Raw genomic sequence first — 12,911 nt, forward strand, 5'->3', positions numbered from 1 at the left:
AGATAGTGGTGACAACTGCAGGAACCTCTCTCAATTGCCATGACCTTTCAAAGATACCCAAAAGTTACCTCACTATTAATCAGCTTATTCACCGCTTGTCAGTACATCCTGCCAACTGCTGTGGACTTGGGTATACCACATGAAAGTGTTCCATATTCCAATCCTCATCCAGTTAGAGTAAGTTTTCATTGCTTCCAACTTTATCACTGATCACAGTGGCCTCAGATTGCTGAAAGTGAGTTTTACCAGTAAAGGCCACGAAGAAGGCAGTGAATACTTCAGTCATTTCCCCATCCTTTGCCAAGATTCTCCTCTTGCACTCAGCAGTGGATCCATATTTTTTTTTCTCAGATCTGTTTAGAAGCCCTTTTTGTTACTCTTCATCTCACTTGACAAGATTCTGTGTGGGCTATGGCTGTCCTAATGCTATCCTTTAAGGACCAGTGTATGCTTTCTGGATCACCTTTCCCTGCTTCCAGCTCTTCTACATTTTTATACTGAAGTGGTTAACTCATGAAGAGACTCAGACTCAATGCTTCCTCCATTTCAGTACCCCATGATAAGCAACATTTGGTTTCAAGTGACTCAATTCAATTCCCAGGGGATTTCTGGGGGTATACCCCAGCAAGCTTTCTACAAACTTGAAAACCTGACTCCTAGTCAAGGGAGCAGCAGTCTTAAATATTTGAGTATGCTTAGCTGAAGCACTTCATACTTGATGACTTTCCCTGAACATGTTTTGAAGGTACTTCCCAAACAACATCTCACCTTTTCCTCCTCTCCATTTCCAGGAGATGGGATGGAAGTCCTGCACTGCTAGAACCTATTTCAAGTTCCAAGTAGGGGGCTAAGCAAGAACAAGTAATAAACATCCTTTAGTGACCACTCTACATCAGAGGTTGTTCAATTTTTTATTGCTCTAGATCTTATATTACTAAGACATTACCTCTTCATCACAGCAGCTCATTAGCATTCACTTTGTACATGACTCCACAAGATGTCATGGAATCTCGTCAGGTGATGGTAATTCAGGCTCCTAAATTGCATGCCTGGCAGAGATACAAACTTCTTGTTTTATATTGGACACTGAAAGGCCTCCTTGTTCCATTTTTATTCCTTGCTGATAAAACAGAGGTTGAGGTATATGCACAATTTGCTCAACAAAGGAACAAATCCAAGGGTTTAATGATTTTCTGAAGTGTTTTGCAATTCTCCCAAGCAAGGAGTTTACAAAATGCTGCTCTTCTCACTGAAACAAACACCGTTTTCAGGATAATTAATTTTAAAAAAAACTTATTTCCAAAAGTATGAAAGACATTGTACATTCAAGTAATTTATTAATCTGCAGTATTGCAATAAACCGTGGCTTTTTCCAGCAGTGGCAGTTGAAAGTCCAGGGTGTTAGAGACTGAAAATAAACAGGTTTAGAGGAAAGAAGTTAAAGTCTGCAAAGAGTTTTAGGTATGCAGACAGGAAAACATTATTAGAAAAAATTCTGCCATATCCAGTGATTTTATGTAAATTATGAGGTAAATATTAATTTCATACACCTGAAAAAGCCTGTTTATCCATTCCTAATCCTGAGGAGGATTAGCAAACAGCATCTTAACTTCTGAAGTCGCTTAGGAAAGCGGGCAAGGCTGGAGATGTAACCAAGGGTGGCCTCTGCAAGGAGAGGCTGAAGCTGTCCCATGCTGGACACAACTGGTTCCAAAGATCCACTGCAGGGCACAGCTGAGCCCCTCAGCCGAGATCACAGAATCAACAAGGTTGGAAGAGACCTTTGAGATCACTGCGTCCAACCTGTGAACTAACACCACCTTATCAACAAGGCCATGGCACCTCAGGGAAACAACCGTATGTAAGAAAGAACCAAACACTGCCTGGCAGTGAGGAGTGAGGGAAAAAGTGTGAGAAACAGCCCTGTGCAGAGCACTCAGCTCAGAGAAGATGGAGGTGAGGAGATGCTGCAGGCACCAGGACAGAGACTTCTTCACAGCCCCTGGGCTTCCTTGGCGGATGAGGTGGTGGGCTCGTGGGCTGCCAAACACTCCCCTGGCTGCTTTCCCTCCTCAACAGGATGGGGGAGAAAAACTAAGATGCAATATCTTGCTGGTCAAGGTAAATAAGTAACCAGGAGAAGTAATGGGAAAAACTGGGACTGGATGTTACCACAGAGGGGAACAACTACAGGGAATCCTTTGGGGTTGTAAAGCAGTGAAGGGCCCGGGGGGTCTAGTAGCATTGTATGCATAAATTTTTAACCTTTGTCAGTGCTGTGGTGACATTTTGATTTAAGTGTGGGGATTTACACACACACCACCAACCCTTCAAGATAATGACAGTTTAATAAGTAAAGCAAAAGCTGCACATGCAAGTAAATCAAAATAAGGAATTTATTTATTGCCTCCCATTTGCAGGCAGACATTCAGTCACTTCTTGGAAAGCAGGGCCTCAGCATGGATAACCATTATGTGGGAAGACACCATCATGAATGCCTCTACTCACTTCTCCCTCTTCTTGCCCCTTTCCCTGAGCTTTACTGCCAACCACATCACAGAGCAGGAACATCCCTTTAATCAGGGATCACTGTCCCACTGATGTCCCCTTCCAGCCTCAAGCAGACCCCAGGCTCGCTGGCCTCAGGCAGGGCTTGAAGCGAGTGCTTTGATGCTGAGCAAGGGCTACGGTGAAGAAAATCATCTCCAACTCAGCCAGACCCAAGATCATCTCCAGCCCTTATTTCATAATTTCATAATATTTGTATTATGCCCAGGTCCCACATTGCACAATATGTTTAAGTAATCTCTGACTATCCCATCTCTTCTCTTCATCATTCCTGATATCCTTCCATACCAACACAACATGTCCTCCATACTTACACCATACACTTTGCATCTATCAATCAGAACTATATATCCTCATTAACTAATATCCTCTGTCCTTTAACAGAGGCCAAAGCCAATTCTCCACACCACCGGAGCTGGCTAATAAACTGTTTCATTTAGACTTCAAAGCATAGAAAGGTCTTCACAAAGTACAAGCTGTACAAGTCACTGGTTTGAAAGACAGAATGCTAGACTAAATGATCTAATACACCTTGCCTTCAAGTGTACATGCACATAAAGCTGTAAAATCTAAAGGTGCCATTCAGTCCTTCATAGAAGAAGTCTGTGAGATGAAGGCATTTTCAGTGGTTGCAAAGAGTTCTGAGAAATAAGTTTATCTCAGGAAGCAGCACAAAACACTTTCACTTTAGACTTTTCCATCTCTATTTTCTACAGGATGATGTGCCAGTTACCTTTGTTACTTTTATCTCAGTTTTCCAACTAAGCTATTATCATTGTTAGACAGCTCTGTGTGCTTGCTGAAGGCTAAGTTACTAACAGTCACCACTATCCAAGCAGCAAAACCAGATGAGATCAAAAACTATCCAAACTAAACACAACCTTTAAGAAGTCTGTTCTCTCATTTTCATCTTCTCCTGCTAAACAGAGATCAAGAATGTATCATATTAGTATCAGTCCCTACTTTTATGTTAGAGAATTAACTGCACTCACAGATACTTAAGCCAATCTTGTCCTTGCTAAGACTGGGCAAGGAAAACAGGATTGGTTTAAAGCTGTGCCTATAAAGAAAGGCTCTTACCTGCATTAGCCCAGGGAAGATACCAGGGGCAGCTGACATTCACGTAGGTGCCAGGCAGTCCATCTGGCCAGCAGGCATAATCATCAAATGTTCTGTTGCAGAACTTGCCTTCTGCAGAGAGAGAGAAGGGAGGCTCATGCCACTGCCTTGTACTAATACAGCAAGAAGGAAAAGATTAAAGAGCAGAATATAATAGGAAATATAGACACGTGCATTTAAGCTCTGATGTGGAATTATAGAACACTTTTTTATCCAAGAGAGTGAGTTTACCTTCATACAGGAAACCATTGTTACAGGGAGGAACTAAGGAAAAGATCAGGGTCTTACACTGACTCAACAGACAAGGAAGTAATGGATTAATGTTAATTTATCTATCTTTTTTCACAGCCTTACTTGTCACAGTTTAATTTAAAATCATTTTTGCTATGAACACTAAAGATAATTCCTCAGAATGGTTCAAATTCATGCAGTTGGAAAGTCTACCCTAATATATAGGTCCACCAATGAAATACCCACGCACAACCATAACTTTGCATTACAGCTTAATCAACATGAGAATACTTCTACTTCAGATTCATTAAACTGTCATTCTTAGAGGGCAGCACTCAACTGCTCAACAGAATAATGCAGCAGAGGGAGATGAATGTGTCCCTGCCATTGTCATCAGCTACTGCTCTCACTCTGACATAATAATGTAGTTGAGACAAGGAATATTAACAGTTTAGAAATAATTCCTCACAAGCACACCTTCAGACACATCTTCAGCGTGTCACAAAAGCACTGAAGCAGAGGAGAGGCTGCATGGTGTCCAACTGTGAGCATTATTGACACGTCGCCACTTGTCCTCTAAACACCACGATGCTGGCACATCACAGATGCTCTCAGCATATTACAGCAGCTCAAACACTAAGACAAGCTACATTCTCCTTAAGTCACTTGCTGCTTTTTCCAAAGCCATTTCAGCATTTTACAAGGCTCAGAATAGCTTATACCAACTTTACAACCCACAAACTCCTAGTTCAATGTGAACAGCATGGTCCCAGATTTCCTAACACCTTGACACCTAAAGAAGTTTCAGGTCTATTACATTAGTGGCTGTTTGATATGGTAGAGCTACCACTTGCCACTGCATAACACTCTGGACCTAAGGACAAACATCTTTACAATGAAATTGCTCCATAAAATGCTTCCCCCAGCAGAGGGAAGAGCCCCACAGAGAGCAGGCAGGAGCAAATGGGATAAAGAAGCAATGAACCAGAAAAGTATTTTCAAGTTCATAATCGGTCTCTTGCTACTGTTATCATGCATTTTAAAAATTAATACATCCTATCCCTACCAAATTAGCTTACCTGCCACAATGGGGGGTGTCTCATACAAGTATTTCTGGCACTGGAGCTGATACTCCTTCCATTTCTGCACAACCTCTGAGAGGGACCCATCTGAACTCTGAAAGAGAAATCACGAGTCTCAGACACTGCAGGGATTTAAACTGTAGGGTTCTTCATGCAAAATGAGTGAGTGTGAAAATGACTACAAAAAGCCAGAACAGCACTGCTTATCACAAAGGGCAGAAGATGATGCTATGTATTTGCCTAATTTCAACCAAAAAAAAAAATAAAATCGCCTTTTATTTGCACCACAAGGAAACAAAAACTCCACAAACTATACCATGTCCTCACTGAAACCCACACTGAGATAGCCCTGCTCTCCTGAACATGCCCCAGGTGCGTGATTTATTACCTCATGAAAAGACAGGGACAGCAGTAAGTCCTTTATTAGTAGAGGGTTTTTTCCAACAGCAATATTTCTGCTTTCCCATAAATGAAAACAAGCTTATTCACTGTATGTAGCAGATGTTCCTCAAGTATTCTACCAAAATGTGGATGAAAGCTTTTCCAGCCTTTTTTTTTTTTTTCCTTTGATGAACAGGTTTTCCCTGCATCTTTTTCCTGCAAATGCAGAAAGATGTGGAGCCTCCTTTTTGCAGATTTTGACAGGCTGCAGGTTCCACCATCAGCTACCCCAGGTAGCGACAGGGCAGGGGAAAAGCATGTACAAACTTGGTCTGAGGACAAAGGAAATTAGCTGTTATTAGAGTGAGCAGCTAACTCAGAGCTGGCTGCTCACTGAACCCTAGCAGATGTCCTACCTGGCTCACAGAGATCCAGCTTTACTCACTGCATTTGAGTAGAGACATGACTCCTTCTCCCCCTTCTTTGTGTTTGTATAAGTTTAAATATCCGGATTAGGAGGCTGTAAGTGATTAACAATGCAAGTAACTCATCCTTCTTTTTCCAGAAAAAGCCCCGTGGATGTCTCAGACATACAATCAAAAGCATGAACCTAATGGTACAACACACTAATACTGCTGAGTGGAAGGAAGTTCATTTAATCCCAGATGCCAATCAGTTTATTTAGTAAAGCATGAGGGTAAATAATCCTTGCAGTTTTACCCTCCCAGCTTCAATTGCTAATTTTTATTTTCCACTTGTGCTTCTAAACCTTTTCCAGATGGTTAGAATAAAACCAGAGTATGGGAAGAATAATTTTAAAATGTAGAAGTAATTTTAAAACTCTACTGCATTTCAGGAAAGTCAAATTGAATTCTGTCCACTGCACCTGATACAACTAAAATTTAGACATCAGGGCAATCACCTTGGTATAAAAGAACAGAAAAGACCTCTCAAGTCCTCTTCTTTTAAATCCTTCCAATTAAAAACCCATTTGAAATGAAATAAAACAAGCACCATATGCACAATGCTTCTGCCTGGATTAACCCAGTACATGCAATTATAAATATGGTCTTGCATATGTAATGAAAAATACAGCATTTAGTAAATATCTGTATTGTGTTTCAAAAGTAAGTACCCATAACTTGTAGCTAGGGCCTCATGGCCATAATTTTAGAAGAATTTAGTCAGCTCCCCCTGAAGTCAAAACAAGCACAAGCCTGTGGATCTTGGAAACTCTGACCCTGTTTGCCTGATTTAAATCACCTTATCTATGCCAATAAATGCTGCAAAGTCTGTCTATTGTAAAACAAATGGATTCTACTGATTGGAAAAACAAACCTGTAGCATAGTGATCTATGCTCAACATACCTGAAGGGGAAAGAAAACATCACCTAAATTAGATCTACAGGTGTGTGTAGGGAAACAGATAATCAGTAACTAAACCACCATTTACACATCCATGTAGGCTGAGTAACAACAGATGACCTGAACAGAGGGAGACAATCAGTTTTCAAATTTAAGTTTCTCTCAGGCATCTTTACAAAGTGTCTTTTAGGTTATATATCTTTTAGAATCAGAGAATCATTTAAAGGTCTTCATTGTACAAGGCTGGTTAATTGAAGTTACACAAGACTGTTTCACTATCCTCTTATCACCAGGTTAACACACTAATAAAGGAATTAAATGGAACATTTTAAGGATGAATACTTAAATTAAAATTCAGAACAATTTAAGAAGGTACTAAACAACACACATCTTCCCAAAAAAGTAACTATTGATCAAGCATGTTGATGACTACATCAAGTTAATCCAAACTTAGCTTTTAAAATCATTACAAGATACAGATGCATATAGAGTTTCATTTAGAAACAAGACTCTACCTTTTAAAATATCCTGACAATATCTTAAAAGCTGCTTCCACTAAGAAATGTAGCTCTTTTGGAGTCAGGGAGCTTTAAAGGAATTTTTCAAAATTGAGTTTTCATCTCTTGCCTTCATGAATGCAGGAACAGCCAGCTTTGACTACAGCTTAAAAGCAAGCTCTATTCCTCTATTCCATAACTTCATGAAAATGTAAAAGCACTCAACTTATACTGGTTTTTCATAATGTGAGAAGAAAACTCTTATAGTTTGCTAGTCTCTTTCTTAAAGTGAAATATTTAATGTTTTTCTGTGGAGATAACTTATTTGTAGACAGTTTTCTATTATCTATAGTTAGTTGCAATAAGACAATCTAAGACAATAAATTCTAAGACCACTTAATTGGTTCTCCCTGTGCAACAGTTCACTGTCATTCAGCTAAATACTGTGGTTTGTTATCTGACAAATTGGCTTCAACTTGATTTTAACATATGCTACTTTCTATTTCTCAGAGCTTATGGCCCACATGACCAAGAATCACAAGTTACACAGTGCCACAGATTCACCATATCAGTAATTATGGAAATATGAGATACTGTATTTTCCTAAAAAGTTATTTAGAGCCTTCTGCAACAAAGCACTAAATGAAAGTATACAAGGCCATGGTTCCTGGGTCAGTACTTAAAATTTGGAGCAAATGAAAAAGGCATAGCTTTGTTAAACTCAGAACTGTTTTCATGGTTGAGAGCATGTAGTTGTGGGTTTACTTGGGGTTATTTTTTCCTGTTATATTTAACCATGTGTGGAAAAACAGCAGTAGTTTTGCTGTGATGAAAATATATCACAGAAGGATATCAGAGGAGAAGATGGAAGCACAGCTGACTGGTTAAGGTGGAGAAGCTAAAAGGCATGAATGGATGAAAGACATCAAGGAGGTGAGTGATGGTACAGCCTAAGGAGCATGAAACAAAGGGAGAAAAAATAGGACAGTCAAGAGGACAGACTGGAGCCTCTCAGTGTATGCATACAATTAGTGCAATTAATCTCTCGTGAGCACACTCCAAATTAGCACATTTAACAGTCTGAAGTCAGAATTCTTTACAAATCCTTATCACCTTCATAGGAAAGCCCCTTTCTGTAGCCATCATTTGTCTTCACAGGTCATACTGTAAAAGTACCCATTCTAATCACTTTTCAACATCTTTGAAACTATTCCTGCTGAAACAAAAAGCAGCACCCACACAGATCCAAGGTGATCAATGCCACAAAAGCAATATTCTAATACAGTGAAATCTGAGCACACAGGGTATAAAACCCCCAGACAAAATGTAGCATGAAATGGAATTAAAGTGGAGAGTTCTCAGTGCTTCAGAAGCAACTGGTGATCCCCTGGGTTTATCTTCTCTCTTCTCCCACCACTGCATATAAGGTCTCACATGCAACAGAATGAGAAATTCCTCCTTACATTGATTTTTTTTTTGTCTTTGCTTGTCTGTTTTTAAACTGGACCACTTACGCTACAACTTTTTCATGTTTTTAATACTGCTGTATAACAACCAAGACTTTAACTTGCTGCTGAAGGCTCACACGTAACATTACAACCACTGCAATTTCCAAATTGCTAATCTTAATCTTCAAAAGCAAACAATAAGGAACCTAGCATTGAACAACAATTTGGCACAGCCTTGGGATTCTTCCCTTGGATAGTAATGCTGGGATATCGACCTCAGGAGAGGAGGATTCAGATTATATGTACTGCCTTTTAGCTCAGAAAGGCACTGGTGAGTTACTTTTAAACTTCACAGCCCTTTTTTGAAAAGCCCAAAGGAAGACATTATTTCAAGGCTACTCTGCTCAGGATCAGCACAGCAACAAAGCCCGAGATAAGTGAAGACTACACATTACAAGCCTTATTCTTGTTCTGACTCATGACATTTTTTCTGCTGTTAACAAATCATCACTTAGGTCACATAAGCTATAGGTTTGCATCAGTACACCAGAGCAGAGTTGGACAATCCCCACCCTGGTCTGGCCAGCAATGCTGTGCCTGATGCTCCCAGGACATGCTTGGCCCTCCTGGCTGCCAGGACACTCCTGACTCCACTTCAACTTGCTATCAACCAGGAGCCCCAGGTTCCTCTCTGTGCCACTGCTTTCCAGCATCTCATTCCCCAGTCTGTCCCAAATCCAGGGTTTCCCCATTCCAGGTGCAGAATCCGGCACTTTCCCTTGTTGAACTGCACATGGTTGGTGATTGCCCAGCCCTCTGGTGTGTCGAGGTCTCTCTGCAGGGCCTCTCTGACTTCAAGTGAGTCAACAGCTCCTCCCAGTTTTGTACTGTCTGCAAACTTGCTTAGTATCCCTTCCAGTCCCGCGTCCAAGTTGTTTTTGAAGTTGTTGAAGAGTCTAAGGTAAAACCCTGCAGAACCTACTAGTGCCAGGTCTCCAGCTGGATGCCAGCCCATTCCCTGTAACCCTTTGTGCCTGACCCATGAACCAGTTGCTCACCCATTATATGATGTGTTTATCCAATTGTGTGCTGGACATTTTGTCCAGAAGGATCCCATGAGAGACAGTATCCAAAGCTTTACTGAAATGTACTGTACGGAACTTGCTATTAACAGAGCCCTTTGACTCACTGTTCACCCCATGATAAAACAATCCCGCTGAGGATCAGTCCTTCAAGTACAATGTGTTTGCATCTTCAAGAAGCATTCTGGAAGTGTATTAGTGTGGGAGAAGGCTTTATTGCTCAACCCTCACTCTCCCAAAGAGATGACACTCAACCCAATTTTGTAACTACTTAGTTCAACTTCTGCATAAGAAGTTAATCTAAATCCATTATGTGCAACATCTCACAGTCCAGTTACTCTCCTTTAAGAATTGAAGCTATGTCAAAGGAGGAAAAGGTATATCAAAAATGATGTCTCTACTAAAGATAATTCAAAAGAAGTATCATTAAAGGTACCCTTTCAAAGAGATGATAAATTAGATCATACTTCAGGACTGACATTCCCTAAATTTCTGTATTTATCACATTCTCTTCCCACATTACGTTGCCCAGTATCGAGTTTAATGTAGTCATTTGACATTATGCAACACTAAGTGACCCTCTGAGATAAAGTCATTACTCTCAGTCCCTTCTGTAGGGCTGCTTGACTGATCAGATGATATAATATTAATTATGCTTCCCAACTCATATTTTACAAAATATTTCATCAGTGGCTGGATCACTCTGTACAAATTCCTCATCCTTCAGAAAAAACAAACAGGATCAAAACAACTTATCTTTGAGAGGGAAGCCAGCTTCTAGGAGCTTTTCCTGTAAATGCTTCTGATTCCTTAGTTACTAATGTACCAATTATTTCAGAAGCTCAGGACCGTCAGAAAAAGAAATCGTTCAGCACCCTCCTTGCTACTGAAAAGCAAAAAAATTAGTTCCCTCAAAAGGAGCTACTGCATTCAGGGAGAAACTCCCTGGTGACACCTGCCAGCTGTTCTTGCCCTTAGGCTGCAGCAGCTTGGTACTTTTAAGTCCTTGAAGAAAAACAAAAAGTCTCAGGACTTCGATAAAGGCAAATCTTGAGAACAGTGTTTCACCATCTGTCCAAGCATGGAAAGCCCTCTGTTCTGTCACTGACTTCTAGTTCCATGACATCAAGCTTTTGAACTCACAGCTGCAAGAGGAAGCACTCATTAGATACATATGATCAACACACAGAAAAGACATTCCTCTGTCTGCCTCTTCAGATCTGCTTAGCCCAGATTTCTTTCTCTTTTGGTGGTGTTTGTTGCTGTTGTTCTTTTTGCTTGTTTTAAACCAGTGGCTGAATCTCAGCATTCCTCTCTCTCAGCTGAAGAAGACCACCACACCACACAGTGCCTCATCCTGGCCTTCCCTCCTTTTTCTTTTCCCGTTTATATACCTGCACCAGCTAAGGAAGGAAGGAAGGTTTGGCTGGCCTCAATCATACAGCAGCCCATAATAGCACCTATAAGGACACTTATCACCACCATCCCATCCCCCATCTCCTCCATTCTTAAGATCTGTTCTTACTAGATTCAGGAAAAAAGAATAAGCACAGGCATCTCCTAAAGGTCTAGAAATGCAGAATGCTTCTGCACAGAATCACAGATAAGCCATTTTAAAGAACAAAATCAAAACTGATTTGAGGCAAACTCCTATTTCTTGGTACTTCTGCACAAACTCCTATTTCTTGAGCTTCTCCCAGTTCAGCTGATTGTTCCACCAATCATTCCAAACACATGAACTGTCTGAGCAGGCAGGCAGTTCAGCCCTAACCACAAGGGCTTCCATTCCAGGACCAAACACTCCAGGTCCATCCTGGGATCTTTCATTCGTGCTTTGAAAAAAAAGTTTTCCCAACCCTGAAAATTTTGTTTTGACAAGGTGCATCTCAATGAGAAAAATATCTCTTGGCCCTGTAATTTTCTGGCTCAAGAGAAAGTATTTGGCATTCAGAGACATAGACGTCAAAGCAAACTTTTAAAGACCTAAATCAACTTGCATAGTATACAGTTTCAAAACAAAAGGAATAAAGTAAAGCCTAATATTTCAGCATGCAACAAAATTTAGCATCACCTTCTAGAGAAATAAAATCAAACTCCGGTAGGTCAAGTAAGATAGTCCGAAAATGTGGTGCCAACCTGTTCAAGTTTCTATTGTTTGTGTCTTCAGTGATGGACAGACCTGGGACAAGAACAGTTACCTGCAGAACTCTTTTGTCCCATGAAGAACTTCCCAAAGCTGGAAAGATTTTTGTCTTGGGTGACTGTAGGACCCATGAATCCATATGCTCACTGCTGAGGGAGTAACACATTCAGGATGGCAGCAGCTGTTACCAGAAAATGTTATTTTCATTACAATGTCTTTCATCTGTCCTGGTAAGTGTTCCTGTCAAGGATGTATTACATGAGCCACTCAAAAATGCCAGAAGAAAATTACTGAGAAACTATGCAGAGGGACACAAGAAAAATGCAAAATTCAAAAGCAACTATAACTCAAAAACTCTTGGAGAGAAGAAAGCAATCCAACAATTTTAGTGGGAGACAGTGTACAGCACTCATGAGAATTACATTATTATACAAGGAGATTTTACTGTGCATTGCAAATCTAGAAGTGCTCTTTAGCAGAGGACTTTTATTGATGCAGTCATACAACAGGGCAAGCAAAACATAATAGTTTAGCATGTATTTTTAGAAAGATACACAAGATTATGGCTCTAAAACATCAAGAAATGAACAAAGTCAGAGCTGAAGACCACTACAGGAGGACCAGAAGCTATAAAGCTGAAAATATGAGCCGAACTTCATGTATATTCTCACGGATTTAGAAACCAAATTCAGCCTAGGCTACTGGAAGAGCAACTCAGCATTTCATTCATTAGTAACACAGAATCATAGAATGATTTGGGTTGAAAGACATTTAAAGATCATCTAGTTCTAATATCCCTGCAGTGGTCAGGGACACCTTTCACACAGATCAGGTTGCTCAGAGCTCAATCTAACTTGGCCTTGAACGCTTCCTGGGATGGGACACCCACAATTTCTTTGAGCAACCTGTTCCAGTGGTTCACCATACTAATTCTCATACAAAGTAATTTCTTCTTTCTATCTAAAAATCATTCTACCCTGCTTTAGTTTAAAACC

General features: G+C 40.4%; 1 protein-coding gene across 1 annotated transcript in view; it reads right to left on the minus strand.

Annotated features, from left to right (window-relative positions):
- Positions 1-12,911, minus strand: part of GLP1R (glucagon like peptide 1 receptor) — an 83,243-nt gene that overhangs the window by 49,679 nt on the left and 20,653 nt on the right. Inside the window, 2 exon segments of the mRNA XM_054280506.1 lie at positions 3,649-3,759; positions 4,998-5,094. Of these exon segments, the coding sequence (XP_054136481.1) occupies positions 3,649-3,759; positions 4,998-5,094 (208 nt within the window).

The sequence above is a fragment of the Melozone crissalis genome, unplaced genomic scaffold, assembly GCF_028551555.1.
Source record: "Melozone crissalis strain CALT ecotype California unplaced genomic scaffold, PUWL_Pcris_2 ptg000027l_1, whole genome shotgun sequence".
In the NCBI taxonomy this organism is placed as follows: Eukaryota; Metazoa; Chordata; class Aves; order Passeriformes; family Passerellidae; genus Melozone; species Melozone crissalis.